Source organism: Molossus molossus, unplaced genomic scaffold (genome assembly GCF_014108415.1).
Source record: "Molossus molossus isolate mMolMol1 unplaced genomic scaffold, mMolMol1.p scaffold_m16_p_13, whole genome shotgun sequence".
Lineage (NCBI taxonomy): Eukaryota > Metazoa > Chordata > Mammalia > Chiroptera > Molossidae > Molossus > Molossus molossus.
Window position 1 is genome coordinate 49,412,394 of NW_023425348.1, and position 12,983 is coordinate 49,425,376.

Here is a 12,983-nt window from a genome sequence, read left to right on the forward strand (position 1 = left end):
TGTAATCAAGACTCTCCTAGCAAACAAAAGCCCAGGTCTGGACGACTTCATGGGGGAGTTTTACAGAACATTCAAAGAAGAACTAATACCCATTCTCCTCAAACCATTTCAAAAAATTTAAGAAGAAGGAAGACTTCCAAATGCGTTCTATGAGGCCAGCATAATTCTAATTCCAAAATCAAAATTAGACATACAAAAAAGGAAACTACAAGCTAATATCCCTGATGAACATAGATGACAAAATCCTGAACAAAATATTAGCAAATCGAATTCAGCAATACATCAAAAAAGTTATTCACCATGACCAAGTGGGATTCATCCCAAGGATGCAAGGCTGGTACAATATTTGCAAATCAATAAATGTGATACACCACATAAACAAAATGAAAGATTAAAATCAGATGATCATATTAATAGACTCTGAAAAAAACATTCAACAAAATCCAGCACCCATTTCTGATAAAAATGCTCAGCAATCTTGGAATAGAGGAATCGTCACTCGACATAATAAAGACCATATATGAAAGAACAATAGCCAACATCATACTAAATGGGCAAACACTAAAAGCATTTCCCTTAAGAACAGGAACAAGACAAGGATGCCCACTTTCACCACTCTTGTTTAACATAATACTGGAAGTCTTGGCCACAGCAATCAGACAGGAAGAAAAAATACAAGAGATCCAATTTAGAAAGGAGGGAGTGAAAATGTCATTATTCACAGATGACATGATACTATACATAGAAAACTCCAAAGACTCCATTAATAATTTACCAGACATAATAAATAAATTTAGCAAAGAAGCAGGATACAAAATTAACGTCAAGAAATTGATTGCATTCTTATAAACCAATGATGAACTCAGAAAAAGAAACTAAAAAAACAATCCTATTTCCCATCACAGCAAAAAATAAATAAAAAAATAAGATACCTAGGTATAAAATTAACCAGATATATAGAGAATTTATTCACAGAAAACTACAGGTCATTGAAAAAAGAAATAGACGAAGATATAAGAAAGTGGAAGCACACACCTTGTTTATGCATTAGAAGAATTAACATCATTAAAATGTCCATACTACCCAAAGTATGACATACTTCACAGAACTAGAATAAATACTTCAAAAGTTCATATTAAACAAAAAAGAGCCCGAATAGCCACAGCAATCATGAAAAAGAAAAACAAAGTTGGAGGGACCACATTACCAGATTTCAGGTTATGCTAAAAAGCCACTGTAATCAAAACAGCCTGGTACTGGCACAAGAACAGGCAGATAGATTAATGGAACAGAATAGAGAACCCAGAAATGGACCCAAGACAATATGCTCATTTAAAATGTGACACAGGTGGCAAGAGCATACAGTAGAGTAAAGACAGCCTCTTTAATAAATGGTGTTGGAAAAATTGGACAGCTACATGCAAAAAAAAAAAAATGAAACTAGACCATCAACTTAAACCATACACATGAATCAACTCAAAATGGTAAAAGACTTAGATGTGACTCATGGATCCATAAAAATCCTAGAAGAAAATGTAGGCAACAACATTTCAGACATCATACGCAGCAGAATTTTCACTAATACATCACCTAAGGCAACAGAAACAAAGGAGAAAATGAACATATGGGACTACGTCAAACTCAAAAGCTTCTGCACAGCAAAACAAACAATCACTGAAATGGAAAGGCTGCCCGCTCTATGGGAGAGCGTAATTGTCAATGATACATCAGATAAGGTGTTAATTTCCAAAATATAGAGAGTGCTCATACAACTCAACAAAAGGAAGACAAAGAACCCAATTAAAAAATGGGCAGAGGAACTAAATAGACACCTCTCCAAACAGGACATACAAAGGGATAAGAGACATATGAAGAAACAGTCAACATCACTAATCATCAGAGAGATGCAAATTAAAGAAACAATGAGGTATCACCTCACACCTGTCAGAATGGCCACTATCAAAAAATCATCAAACAACAAGTGTTGGTGATGGTGTGGAGAAAAGGGGACTCTAGTACACTGCTGGTGGGAATGCAGACTGGTGCAGCCACTATGGAAAACAATATGGTGTTACCTCAAAAATTGAACTATCATTTGACCCAGTGATCCCACTTCCAGGAATATACCCTAAGAAGCCTGAAACACCAATCATAAAGAATATATGTACCCCCATGTTCGTAGCAGCACTATTTACAATACCTAAGATCTGAAAACAGCCCAAATGTGCATCAGTAGTCAAATGGATAAAAAAGCAGTGGTACATATACACAATTGAGTACTATGCAGCTGTAAGAAAGAAAGGTCTCTTATCCTTTGAGGCGACATGGAGAGACCTGGAGAGTAATATCCTAAGTGAAACAAGCCAAGAGAGAAAGACAAATATAACATGATCTCACTTATTTGTAGAATATAATGAACATAACAGTCTGAGGAATGTGGTAGTCCCAGAGCGTGGAAGTGGAGTGCAAACAGACAATCCCCAGAAGAGGGGTTGGGGTGGGAGAGATAAACCAAAAAACTTATATGTATGTATGTGTGAATAACGGACAAGGACAACAAAACTGGGGACAGGTGGGAAGGATTAGGAGGGGATAATTAGTGTGGGGAAAGGAGAAACATCTGTAACAAAAATGAATTTATTAATTTAAAAAATAAAAATTTAAAAAAATAGGAGAAAAAGTTATTGGCCTTGTTGGCGATAGGTGACAAAAATTTACTGATGGACTTCAGCAACTTTTCATTTTTCAGGACTGTCACTTAAAATACTGTGGTCTTTTAACAACTGCGTTATGCAACTAGGTTGATAGCAACAGCAATAACAATAATAATAAGTTGCATGCATGGACATTTATATCTATAGTTATTTTTTAATTACATGTACAGAAATAGCCAATACAATATTAACTGGGGTTCACTTCTCGACCAAAGAATTAATCCTCCTGAGTTCTCATTTTAAACTAAACAGAATCATAAACATTGGAAAAAATTGTTAAGTTCAGAAATAACAAACTTTTTGAGGGAAGCATTAATGTTTAAAGGGGAAGGATAGAGTCAAGAAATTGTTTCAGAGCTAAAATTATGTTTCTTCTTGAACTTCTGTCCCTGAGCTATGAGTTTCAACCCAATTTCCAATCACCTGATTTTTAAGTGATTTTTTTTAAGAATTCAGAGATCCAGTTGTCCTTACTACCATCCTTTCTTTAGTAACCTCTGAATTCCTTGCTTGATCTCCTGGGTTCGCACTCCATAAACAATAGGGTTGAGGGCTGCAGGGATGACATGGTGAAGGACATTGAGCAAGACTGGCACATCAGGGGAGACCTTCTTCTTAGCCACATGCGTGAGTACGAACACAAGAAGGATGGTACTGAAGAAGAGAATAAGGATGAAGTGAGAACCACATGTACTTAGGGCCTTGGTCACAGCACCCACTGCCTTGAGTCTCAGCACAGCTCGCAGTATGAAGGTGTAAGAGAGGAAGATGAGGATGAGGTCGGATCCTAGCAGAGTCCAGCCTCCAGCAAATTGATAGAAACGATTGATGGTGATGTCATCACAGGAGAGCCTGGAGACTGACAGATTGGCACAGATGCAGTTCTCAATGACAGTTCTCCCACAATAATGAAGATGGGCAGAGAGAATAGGAACAGGTACTGTAAAAAGGACATTCCTGACCAAAATAAAAATGGCTGCCTTGGCCACAAATTGGTCAGTGATGATGGATTGGTACCTCAGTGGGTGGCAGATAGCTACATAGCGGTCATAGGCCATGACCATGAATGTGCAAGACTCCATGGCAAAGAAGCAATTCATGATGTACATCTGAAGGAAGCAGGCATAGAAGCTGATGAGCTTGAGGTCAAACCAGAAGATGGCCAGGACCTTGGGGATGACGGTGAGGCAGAGCACAATGTCTAGTAGGGAGAGCAGGCTGAGCAGGTAGTACATGGGCTCATGCAGAGAGGCCTCCAGCCAGATGGTGATCAGGAGAATGCCATTGGCCCCCATGGCCAGGAGGAAGAGGAGGCTGAGGGGCACGGACAGCCAGAGCTGCCAACTGGGTGACCTGACAAAACAGTTCAGGAGGAAGTCTGAAACCTCAATAAAGGTGGTTTCATTTTGGTATACTGTCATATTTTTACATATATTTTTATAGCTTTGTTTTTGTGATCTGTAAAATTAAGATAAAATTAGCTTCTACTCAAGGTGTGTGAAGGTACAAGTTGCCTTGGCCGAGTAAAACTTGTGGATCCAGAGCCAAGTGAATTTTTCTGTTTATCTTTTGTGCCATGCTATTGGGATATTGCTATCACATTAAACTATGTAAAGAAGACTGAGGTAATATGATTTGTTCAAGGTTTATTTTCAATAGAATATGTCTTTACAGTAAAGAGAAAGAAAATTACTTAGAAAACTACTCTGTGACAAGTGAGTCTCTAAATTTGTATATGTAATTTTGTTTTGTTTTTTAATGACCAAATAGACTACTATATCTATAATTTAACTGTAACACTACACCGAAATAAGCCTGGCACAAATTAGGGATGCAGATAAATGTCCCTAGACCTCCATGCCACCCCAGTTCTGACCTTTTGGCAGTATTTATTGTGTTTTAATTCGAGATTTTAAAAATTATACACATTTTCGTTAATTTGCATTTTTTCTCATAAGTCGCGTTAACTTGGTAGGTATAGATCCTGCTCAATAATTGCTGTCATTCTATTTCTTAGAACTTTGTATTTATGAAATTCCTTACTTCTGGAAGAAACGACCTTCAAAGGGAAAAGAGCAATGTCACATAGCTATGCAAGAGAGGTACCTATCATTAAACAAGACGAAAAGTTGATTCTCTGATTGCAATGGTGTGAGAGTGATGAAGTCCACCTTTAATGGAAGTCCCCGTTCCATTGCCCTCGCCACCTTCAAAACAATGATCCAGGTACATAATCTCCCCTTCCAGGCACTGGTTCCATGTTGCCATTGTCCTCTTTCATTTAACCTTTCCCCCCAGGCATTCTTTCGGGTACTGGGGTCATAACATTGAATAAGGAGCCGTCCTCACTCTAAAACTGAAGCAATCCTGGGGACAATGGATATTAATGACAAGTGATGTGGATGATGACAGGGTCTTTTACCAACTATATTATGAGAGTGTACACAAGAGCTGACTAACTCTGACGTAGGGAATTGTAAAATAAAGTGATGTGGTACTCTCATTTACATTAAAGATAAATGATTCTAAGATTCTCTCCCAAGTGTCATTTTAGATATTGAGTGCATCCACCAGCAGGTAATTTGGATATTCTAAGCATAATTTTCTGATTTTAGCAGCAGTAACTTTTAGAAATTTTTATATTGACCTGAAATCTGAGTTACTACTTTCTGATTTCCCACTTGCCCACAACTGTGGTCTTTGTCCTCAACCTCTGAAGTTATATAGATTAAATGTAGATCCTACCTTATGAGTTAAGCATCTGTGGGTAGAGTCTTCTTCCTAAAGGCCCTGAGTGTCCATATTTATTGTTGAAAGCCCCAGTTTTCACTTTGCTACACGTTCCAGCTCTGTCACACCCATCAATCTCCTCCAGACAAACCCTAGCCTCTCTATGTCTGTCACACCAAGCAAAAGATCAGAGAACACAAGAGGACAAAAGAGAGGTTTCCAGAGCACAGGGTCTCACATGTGCCCCCTAACGTGAGACAAAATGCAGTCTCTACAACCCCATCTTCACACTACTTCAGCTGTACTGACTCCAGCATGGAAAGGAACATTGACCTGGACTGAAGAGGTGGGTCTCTCCTCCCGTCTTGTGGATAATCTTGGTACAGCCGACTCTCAGCCACCCTCTACCCAGAAGATGTGAGTTGTGGAGTCTGGCTCCACTGACTCTGGAGCTCTGGTTAATTCCCCAAGTCTTTGGGGTAATTATAACTCTAGAGCCTAAGGGACTCTGCCCTCTGGGAACTTCTCCATACCTACTTTCTTTGGCCCCAAAGGCCATCCTGTAATAGACAGGCAGGCAGATGAGGAAAAATTTGTGTTGTTTTTCTAAAAGAAAGAACCTCTGGTGTTCCACCCTTACATTGACTATGTGTTCTGTAGGCAATAAGTCAGTCTCCTGGGTATAGGGTTCTTACAAACATTCATACATGTTCACCCTCATTTGCACATACACACTTGGCACCTTTCATGGATCCAAAGACCTCATGCAGAATTTTTCATGGGTTTCAGCATGTGCTTGTTGAGAGGTACATTCCAAACCATGCTATCGAATGGATTAATGTTAATTTTTTGTAACATTACAGTGATAAAGATGCAAAAAACTTTTGAATAAAATATGACTGAGAAATACAATGTTTTCCAGAGAGAAAATCCTACAGTAATTTTTGCAAAAGTGAAAGACTTTTAAACAGAATAGGATATACAAATGGTTATTACAAAATATAATTTGTTTATGTTTTTTCTTTTCATTTTGGACCTCATGTGAACTGTTCACATGCCTCCAGTTATGGGAATCTGCATCATCAATTTCTTTCAGACCCTTCTTTTCCTTTATTTTTCTTTCTTCTGCACATCTCGACATTGCTCCTATTTCTTTTCCTTTCAGAAAAGTGAAAACTCCAGTGTAATTAAAATGCGTCTTTCTAATGAATCTCCAGTATGCTTTTTTAGGTATATGTCCACTCATTTATGGGAGAATATTTATATAATTATATATTTAATTTATATAGATGTAATTGGGTTGTAAATCTGGTGTTATTCTTTATTTTAAATCAACTGTAAATTTTAAAAAGCAATAGATGTTGCTATGTGTAAGTCAACTTGATTATTTTTTACTGCTGTTCAATTTTCATTATTTGTATTTTCCTTTTTCATTTAAGTAGCCAATACTACAGTGACATATAATTAGTTGTTACCAAAAATTTATGCTTCTGCACCGCCAGTGGGGTTCAGTGGTTAAGCATCGACCCACACACCAAGAAGTTACCGGTTCAATTTCTGATCAAGGCACATGCCCAGGTTGTGGGCCTGATACCTAGTGGGGGGCATGCAAGAGGCAGTTAATTGATGTTCTCACTCAGTGATGTTTCTCTCTCTCCCTTTCCTTTCCTCTCTCTCTAAAATGAATAAAGAAAAAAAGATTTTTTAAAAATAATAATGCTACTGTCAAAATTCTTATACACCTCTCTCTATGGACTTAAAAAAGTAAGTGCACAAATATTTTTTTCAGTTATGGCATACAAACAAATTTAATTTCACTAGAAATTACAAAATTTCTCTCCAAAAGTTTATTAAATCTCACTAAAAATTCCTAAAGTTTCTTTATTTTTCACATTCTATACATAACTTGATGCTTTTTTTTTTTTTTTTTTAAAGAAAACTCAGTGGATGTACTGATAAGGGGTTAATTTCCAAGATATAGAAAGAACTTATGCAATTCAACCCCAGGAAGACAAACAATCCAAATAAAAATAGGCAAAGGACTTGAATAGACAATTCTCCAAAAGGACATACAGATGGCCAATAGACATATGAAAAAATGTTCCAAGTCACTAATAATCAGAGAGATGCAAATAAAAACTACAATGAGGTATCACTTCACACCTATCAATATGGCTATCAATAAAACAACAAACAACAAGTGTTGAAGAGGATTTGGAGAAAAGAAACCCTAGTGCACTGCTGGTGGGAATGCAAACTGGTGGAGCCACTGGAGACAATATAGAGGTACCCCAAAAAATTGAAAACAGGCCCTGGCCTGTTTGGCTCAGGGGTTAGAGCGTCAGCCCACAGACCAGAGACACCTGGGTTCAGTTCCCACTGAGGGCATGTACCTTGGTTTCAGTTTGTCTCTGGCCCTGGTTGAGGTGGTGTGGGTGGCATCTAGTCGATGTGTCTCTCTCACATTGATGTTTCTCTCTCTTTTCCTTCCTCTCTCCCTTCTGCTCTATCTGAAGATAAATGCAAAAATGTTATCAGGTGAGGATTTTTTAAAAGAAAAATTAAAAACAGAACTGCCTTTTGATGCAGCAATTCCATTTCTGGGAATATATCCTAAGAATCTCAAAATACTAATCAGAAAGAATATGTGTATCCCTATGTTTATAGCAGCATTATTTACAATAGCGATGATCTGGAAACAACCTAAGTACCCACTAGCAGATGAGTAGATATAAAAGCTGTGGTACATGTACACAATGGAATACTACATGGCTGAAAAAAAGAAGGAACTTTTACCTTTTGCGACAGCATGGATGGACCTGGAGAATATTATGCTAAGCAAAATAAGCCAGTCAGAAAAAGACAAATATCATGTGATTGCACTAATATGTGGAATCTAATAAACAAAATAAACCAAAGAACAAAATGGAACTGGAAGCATGAAAATGTAGAACAGACTGGCTTGGTTCTGAGGGAAGGCGGGTGGGGGTGACTGGATAAAGGTGAAGGAATTAGCCTAAGAACATATATGCATAACCAATGGACATGGACAATAGATTGGTGAAGACCAAGGGAAGAGGAAGCAGTGATGTATGGAGGTGGGCAAAGGGCAGGGGAAAGGGAGACCCCTGCAATTGTGTCAACATTAAATTTTTTTTTAACGAAAATAAAACTCAGTGGGTATAAAATAGTATCTCATTATTTTAATTTTATTTTATTCTGATAACCAAACATTCCTCATATACTTGTGGTTTTAGTGCTGTGAATTACATACCATATCCTTTGCCTTTTTCAATTAATTCTTAGGTTTGCTGGCATATTTACAAGATTTTCTTGCATATTTTACATATTAGAGTCCCTTGTTGGCTAGAGATTGCTAATGTTTCTTCTAGTCTATTGTCTACATGTCCATTTTTGTGAATGCTTTCCATTATTCCACAGAAATCTTCTAATTAGATCAAGTCAAACTCTCTATTTACTTTCTTTTGAAAAAAATTTAATTAAAGTTATTGGTGTGACATTGGTTAATAACATTAAATAGGTTTTAAGTGTATAATTCTATAATACATTATCTGTATATTATATTGTCGTTTCCACCCAAAGTCACATCTCTTTCCGTCACCATATATTTGACCTTGTTTATCCTTTGCTGCCTCCCTCACTCCCCTTTGTCTCTGGTAACCACATATTGTTGTCTGTGTCTATGAGTTTGTGTTTGTCTGTTTTTCTTATTTGTTTATAGCTCACATATGAGTGAAATCATACGGTTCCTAACTTTTTGTTGGATTTATTAGGATATTCTCAAGATCCATCCATGTTGTTAAAAATGGCAGTTCTTAAATTTGTCTTATGACTATTATTCCGTGGTATATATGTACCAATCTTTATCCACCCACTTATAGAGGAACACCTCTATTGATTCCATGTCTTGGCCAGTGTGAATAATGCTTCAGTGAACATAGGGATATATATCTCTGTGTGAATAAGTATTTTCAAGTTTTTTTGAGTAGAAATCCAGAAGAAAGTTTGCTGGGTCATGTGGTAACTCTATCGTTAATTGTTTGAGGAATCTCCATACTGTTTTCTATAGTGGCTATACCAGTTTACATTCCCACCGACAGTGAACAAGGATTTCTTTTTCTCCACATCCTCTCCAACATTTGCTAACACATGTTATTACTTATCTTGTTGATAATGGACAATCTAACAGGTGTAAGGTGGTACCTCGTAGTAGTTTTGATTTGCATTTTTCTAATAGCTAGTGAGGTTGAACATATTTTATATATCTGTTGGTCATTTGTATGTCTGTTTATCTACTAATAAGTTTTCTTTGGGGAATCCATCTAAGGTCACAAAGGTGCTTTTGTTTATTTGTCTTGTTTGTCTTACTTTTTTAAACGTATTGTCTTATGTTTTATACTGAGGTAGTCATATCTACTTGTGGTTCAGATTGCCACGAGTAAGGAGTGAGCCCAGCTGGTGTGGCTCAGTGGATTGAGCATCATCCCATGGACTGGGAGGTCCAGGTTTGATTCTCAGTCAGGGCACATGCCCTAGTTAGAGGCTTGATCCCTGGTAGGGGGAGTGCAGGAGACAGCAGATTGATGTTTCCCTCTCACATCAATGTATCTCTCTCTACCTTCCTCTCCCTCTAAAAAATCAATAAAAACTTATTTTAAAACAGCATAAGGAGTGATTAAGTTAGTATACATTACTATAGTCACATGAGCCATGAAAATACTAATAATACTGCATGCAACATACGTAACTCTTCTCTACTTTGGGCCTCCAAGTGTCCTCAGCTCTACCCTGGCCACTCTCATGGTGTCTCCTACACGTTCTCATGACCCACCAAGTAGTAAGTTAATGTCAGCAGAGCATCCTCACTGGAATTCTAGTAGCAACACAGATTGCTGAACACAACCCCCAGTTACCAATTTTGTACATCTGAGGGGAAATCCCCCAAATCTGCCTTTCTAAGTTATTTTCAGTCATGTTGATTTGCTTTCCAGGAATACTACTTTGAGAATGACAGATCTACACCCAACCGTGATAAGTGACCTAGCCACTGATTTAGACCTATGCCAATTTAAGACTGCTGCCACATTTTAGCCAGATCTAGCCAGAGCTCTGCTCAGCTTCAGCCATCAAATTGGTGGCTTCTGCCATAATCTGTAGTTATCTAAGCACAATTCTAGCCAGTTTCTGGTGTCCCAATTTGACAATTATTTTCCTCACATGGATTCTCTAGGAATTCAGTAGGTTCCTTTTGTGTGGTTTTATCAATCTGCCAGGATCCATACTTCTTAGCACCTCTCCTAGGAGGACCAGAGTTTGTTAAGGTCAAGGTTTCATTCATTTTTCTTTGTGACTGTTGGTACAAATTCAGATACTTCCAATATGTCATTATTGATGAAAGTAGGAATGCTCTCTGGTCAACCTTCCTGCCAGAGACAGACCCTAGCGGACCTACCATGAGCTCAGCTGACCCACTCTCAAAGGGGCTCATGCTCTTCTGACATCAGTGAGCTTCAGGGTCTTTACAAACTCACATCTGAAGGCATAATAGCATCCTCTAAAATAAACAAGGAGTTAAATCGAGAACCACACGTAAAATGTTACTTATGCTTGGCCTTCCACTGTACCGTTCCCAAGAATACTTACAGAGAACGTTTCTCCAAAGAGCAGTTTGACCATTCAACTGCTTTACTGCAACGTGTGACTCTTCAACTTCGGTTTGTGGCTTTGGCCCCTGGACAAAGTTATGAAGCTGCTGTCTCTGCATGAGCTACTCTCCTGTGGATGAAAACATGAAGAATTGGTTTGAGAATCCTGCTCCCATGAGCCCTGGCCTCCCTGCAGGCCCACACACATTTCCAATGTAAAAAGAGAGATTTCTGCATCTAAGCTCAGGGAAGTGAAAGAGAGTTGATCAGCTTATTGTTTCTCTTCAGATGTGTCAGAGTTATATAAACAGATGCACTATTTGTGATAGACATAAATATCGCTCAGGACTTGGAGTATGTATTAAAGAGATCCTTTAAAAAGACAAATGTCATTAGATTTATGGAATAACTTCAACTTACATATTAGTTGCATTCTAGAAAATTGTTTTTAAAATAACTACTTTATGATGATTTATCACTCACTTTTATTAAGTTTTAGAAATATATTCACACAGGAAAAACATTTCACTTAAGGAAAACAATTATATGGCATCCTGAACAGCAATATAAAGAGCACACATTTAAAGGGGTTTAATACAGGTAACAGAGGCGACAAGATTTTGGGTGGTGAGTGCACAATAAGAATATACAGATATTGTATTATAAAGCTGGACATTTGAAATTTATATAATGTGATTAATAATGTCACCTCAATACATGTTTTTTAGCAAAGGAATAAATAATACATTTCATAAAGATACCAAATTTCTTAAAAAAATAAACTATTTTGAACAAACTACTTATCAAAAATAAACCTGTATATGTTTTACTAGTTTATTTTCAATAGTCTTATTCAGAATAATTTGCTTTGTTACATAATTATTTATTAAACTGATTTGTGCAAATGCTGAAAGTTTTATGGCATAATGTATTATCCTAAGAAAAATTTTAATGGATCTATAACAAAATAATTACAAAATGTTTAAAAAGTACATACATTTAGTTGGACTATAGTAAGTCAAGTTTACATGTTTATACGGTTATCATGAAAATAATAGTAAAAGTGATTGCACAAAAACTGAATGAATCCGGCCCAGCCAGTGTGGCTCAGTGGTTGAGCATTGATCCATGCACCAATAGGTCACCAGTTTGAGTCCCAGTCAGGGCACATGCCCAGGTTGTGGGCCCGATCCCCATTGGGGAGCATGGAGCAAGCAGCCAATTGATGTTCTCTCTCATCAATGTTTCTACCTCTCTCTCCCTCTCCCTTCTGTTCTCTCTAAAATCAATAAATAAAAAATAATTAAAAAAAAAAAAAGGAATGAGTCTTAACTATGACAATAAGCCAGGAAGAGGGGATGTAAAATAGCTGAGTAAAAATTAAGATGGTAACTTTAGAAAAATCGCTGATTGCATCGTGTAAATAGGCCAAGTGTTCTGAGTGAAAGACAAAGACTAGCAGATGGAATATATTCATGTTGTTTATAAAAAAGATATACTTTAAATATAAGCAGCCAGAATGGCTGAAAACAAAAGAATAGGAAAAAATATATAATGGAAGGCTATCCAGGGAAATATCAGGTAGCTACACTCACCTGACTAATGCAACATGAAGGCATGAAGCATGGCTCGAGATACAGAGAGACATTTTATAATGATGAAGGATCATAAAAACGTTAGCTCTGTCAAGTCTGCACGCTCTTATGTGAAACATGGCTACAATGATTAAGGCTAATACTGGAGTGGTAATTCGCCAGAGAGTGCTTCCACCTGGGCCTCAGGTCGAAACTGCAGGCAAGTGAGAGGAACATTATATTTATTTATCTTTTTATTTATTTATTTATTTTGTCTGTGTCCCAAGAAAGCATGTTTC

The 12,983-nt window shown here is 37.3% G+C and overlaps 1 protein-coding gene across 1 annotated transcript; it reads right to left on the reverse strand.

Annotated features, from left to right (window-relative positions):
- Positions 1 to 3,187: 3,187 nt before the first annotated feature.
- On the reverse strand, positions 3,188 to 4,135 carry LOC118628471 (olfactory receptor 56A3). The gene has a single exon (XM_036259450.1). The coding sequence runs from the start codon at positions 4,133 to 4,135 to the stop codon at positions 3,188 to 3,190; it is 948 nt and encodes a 315-aa protein (XP_036115343.1).
- Positions 4,136 to 12,983: the final 8,848 nt, after the last annotated feature.

Coding starts and splice junctions, on each gene's coding strand:
- LOC118628471 (XM_036259450.1), bottom strand. CDS start 4,135: ATGACAGTATACCAAAATGAAACCACCTTTATTGAGGTTTCAGACTTC.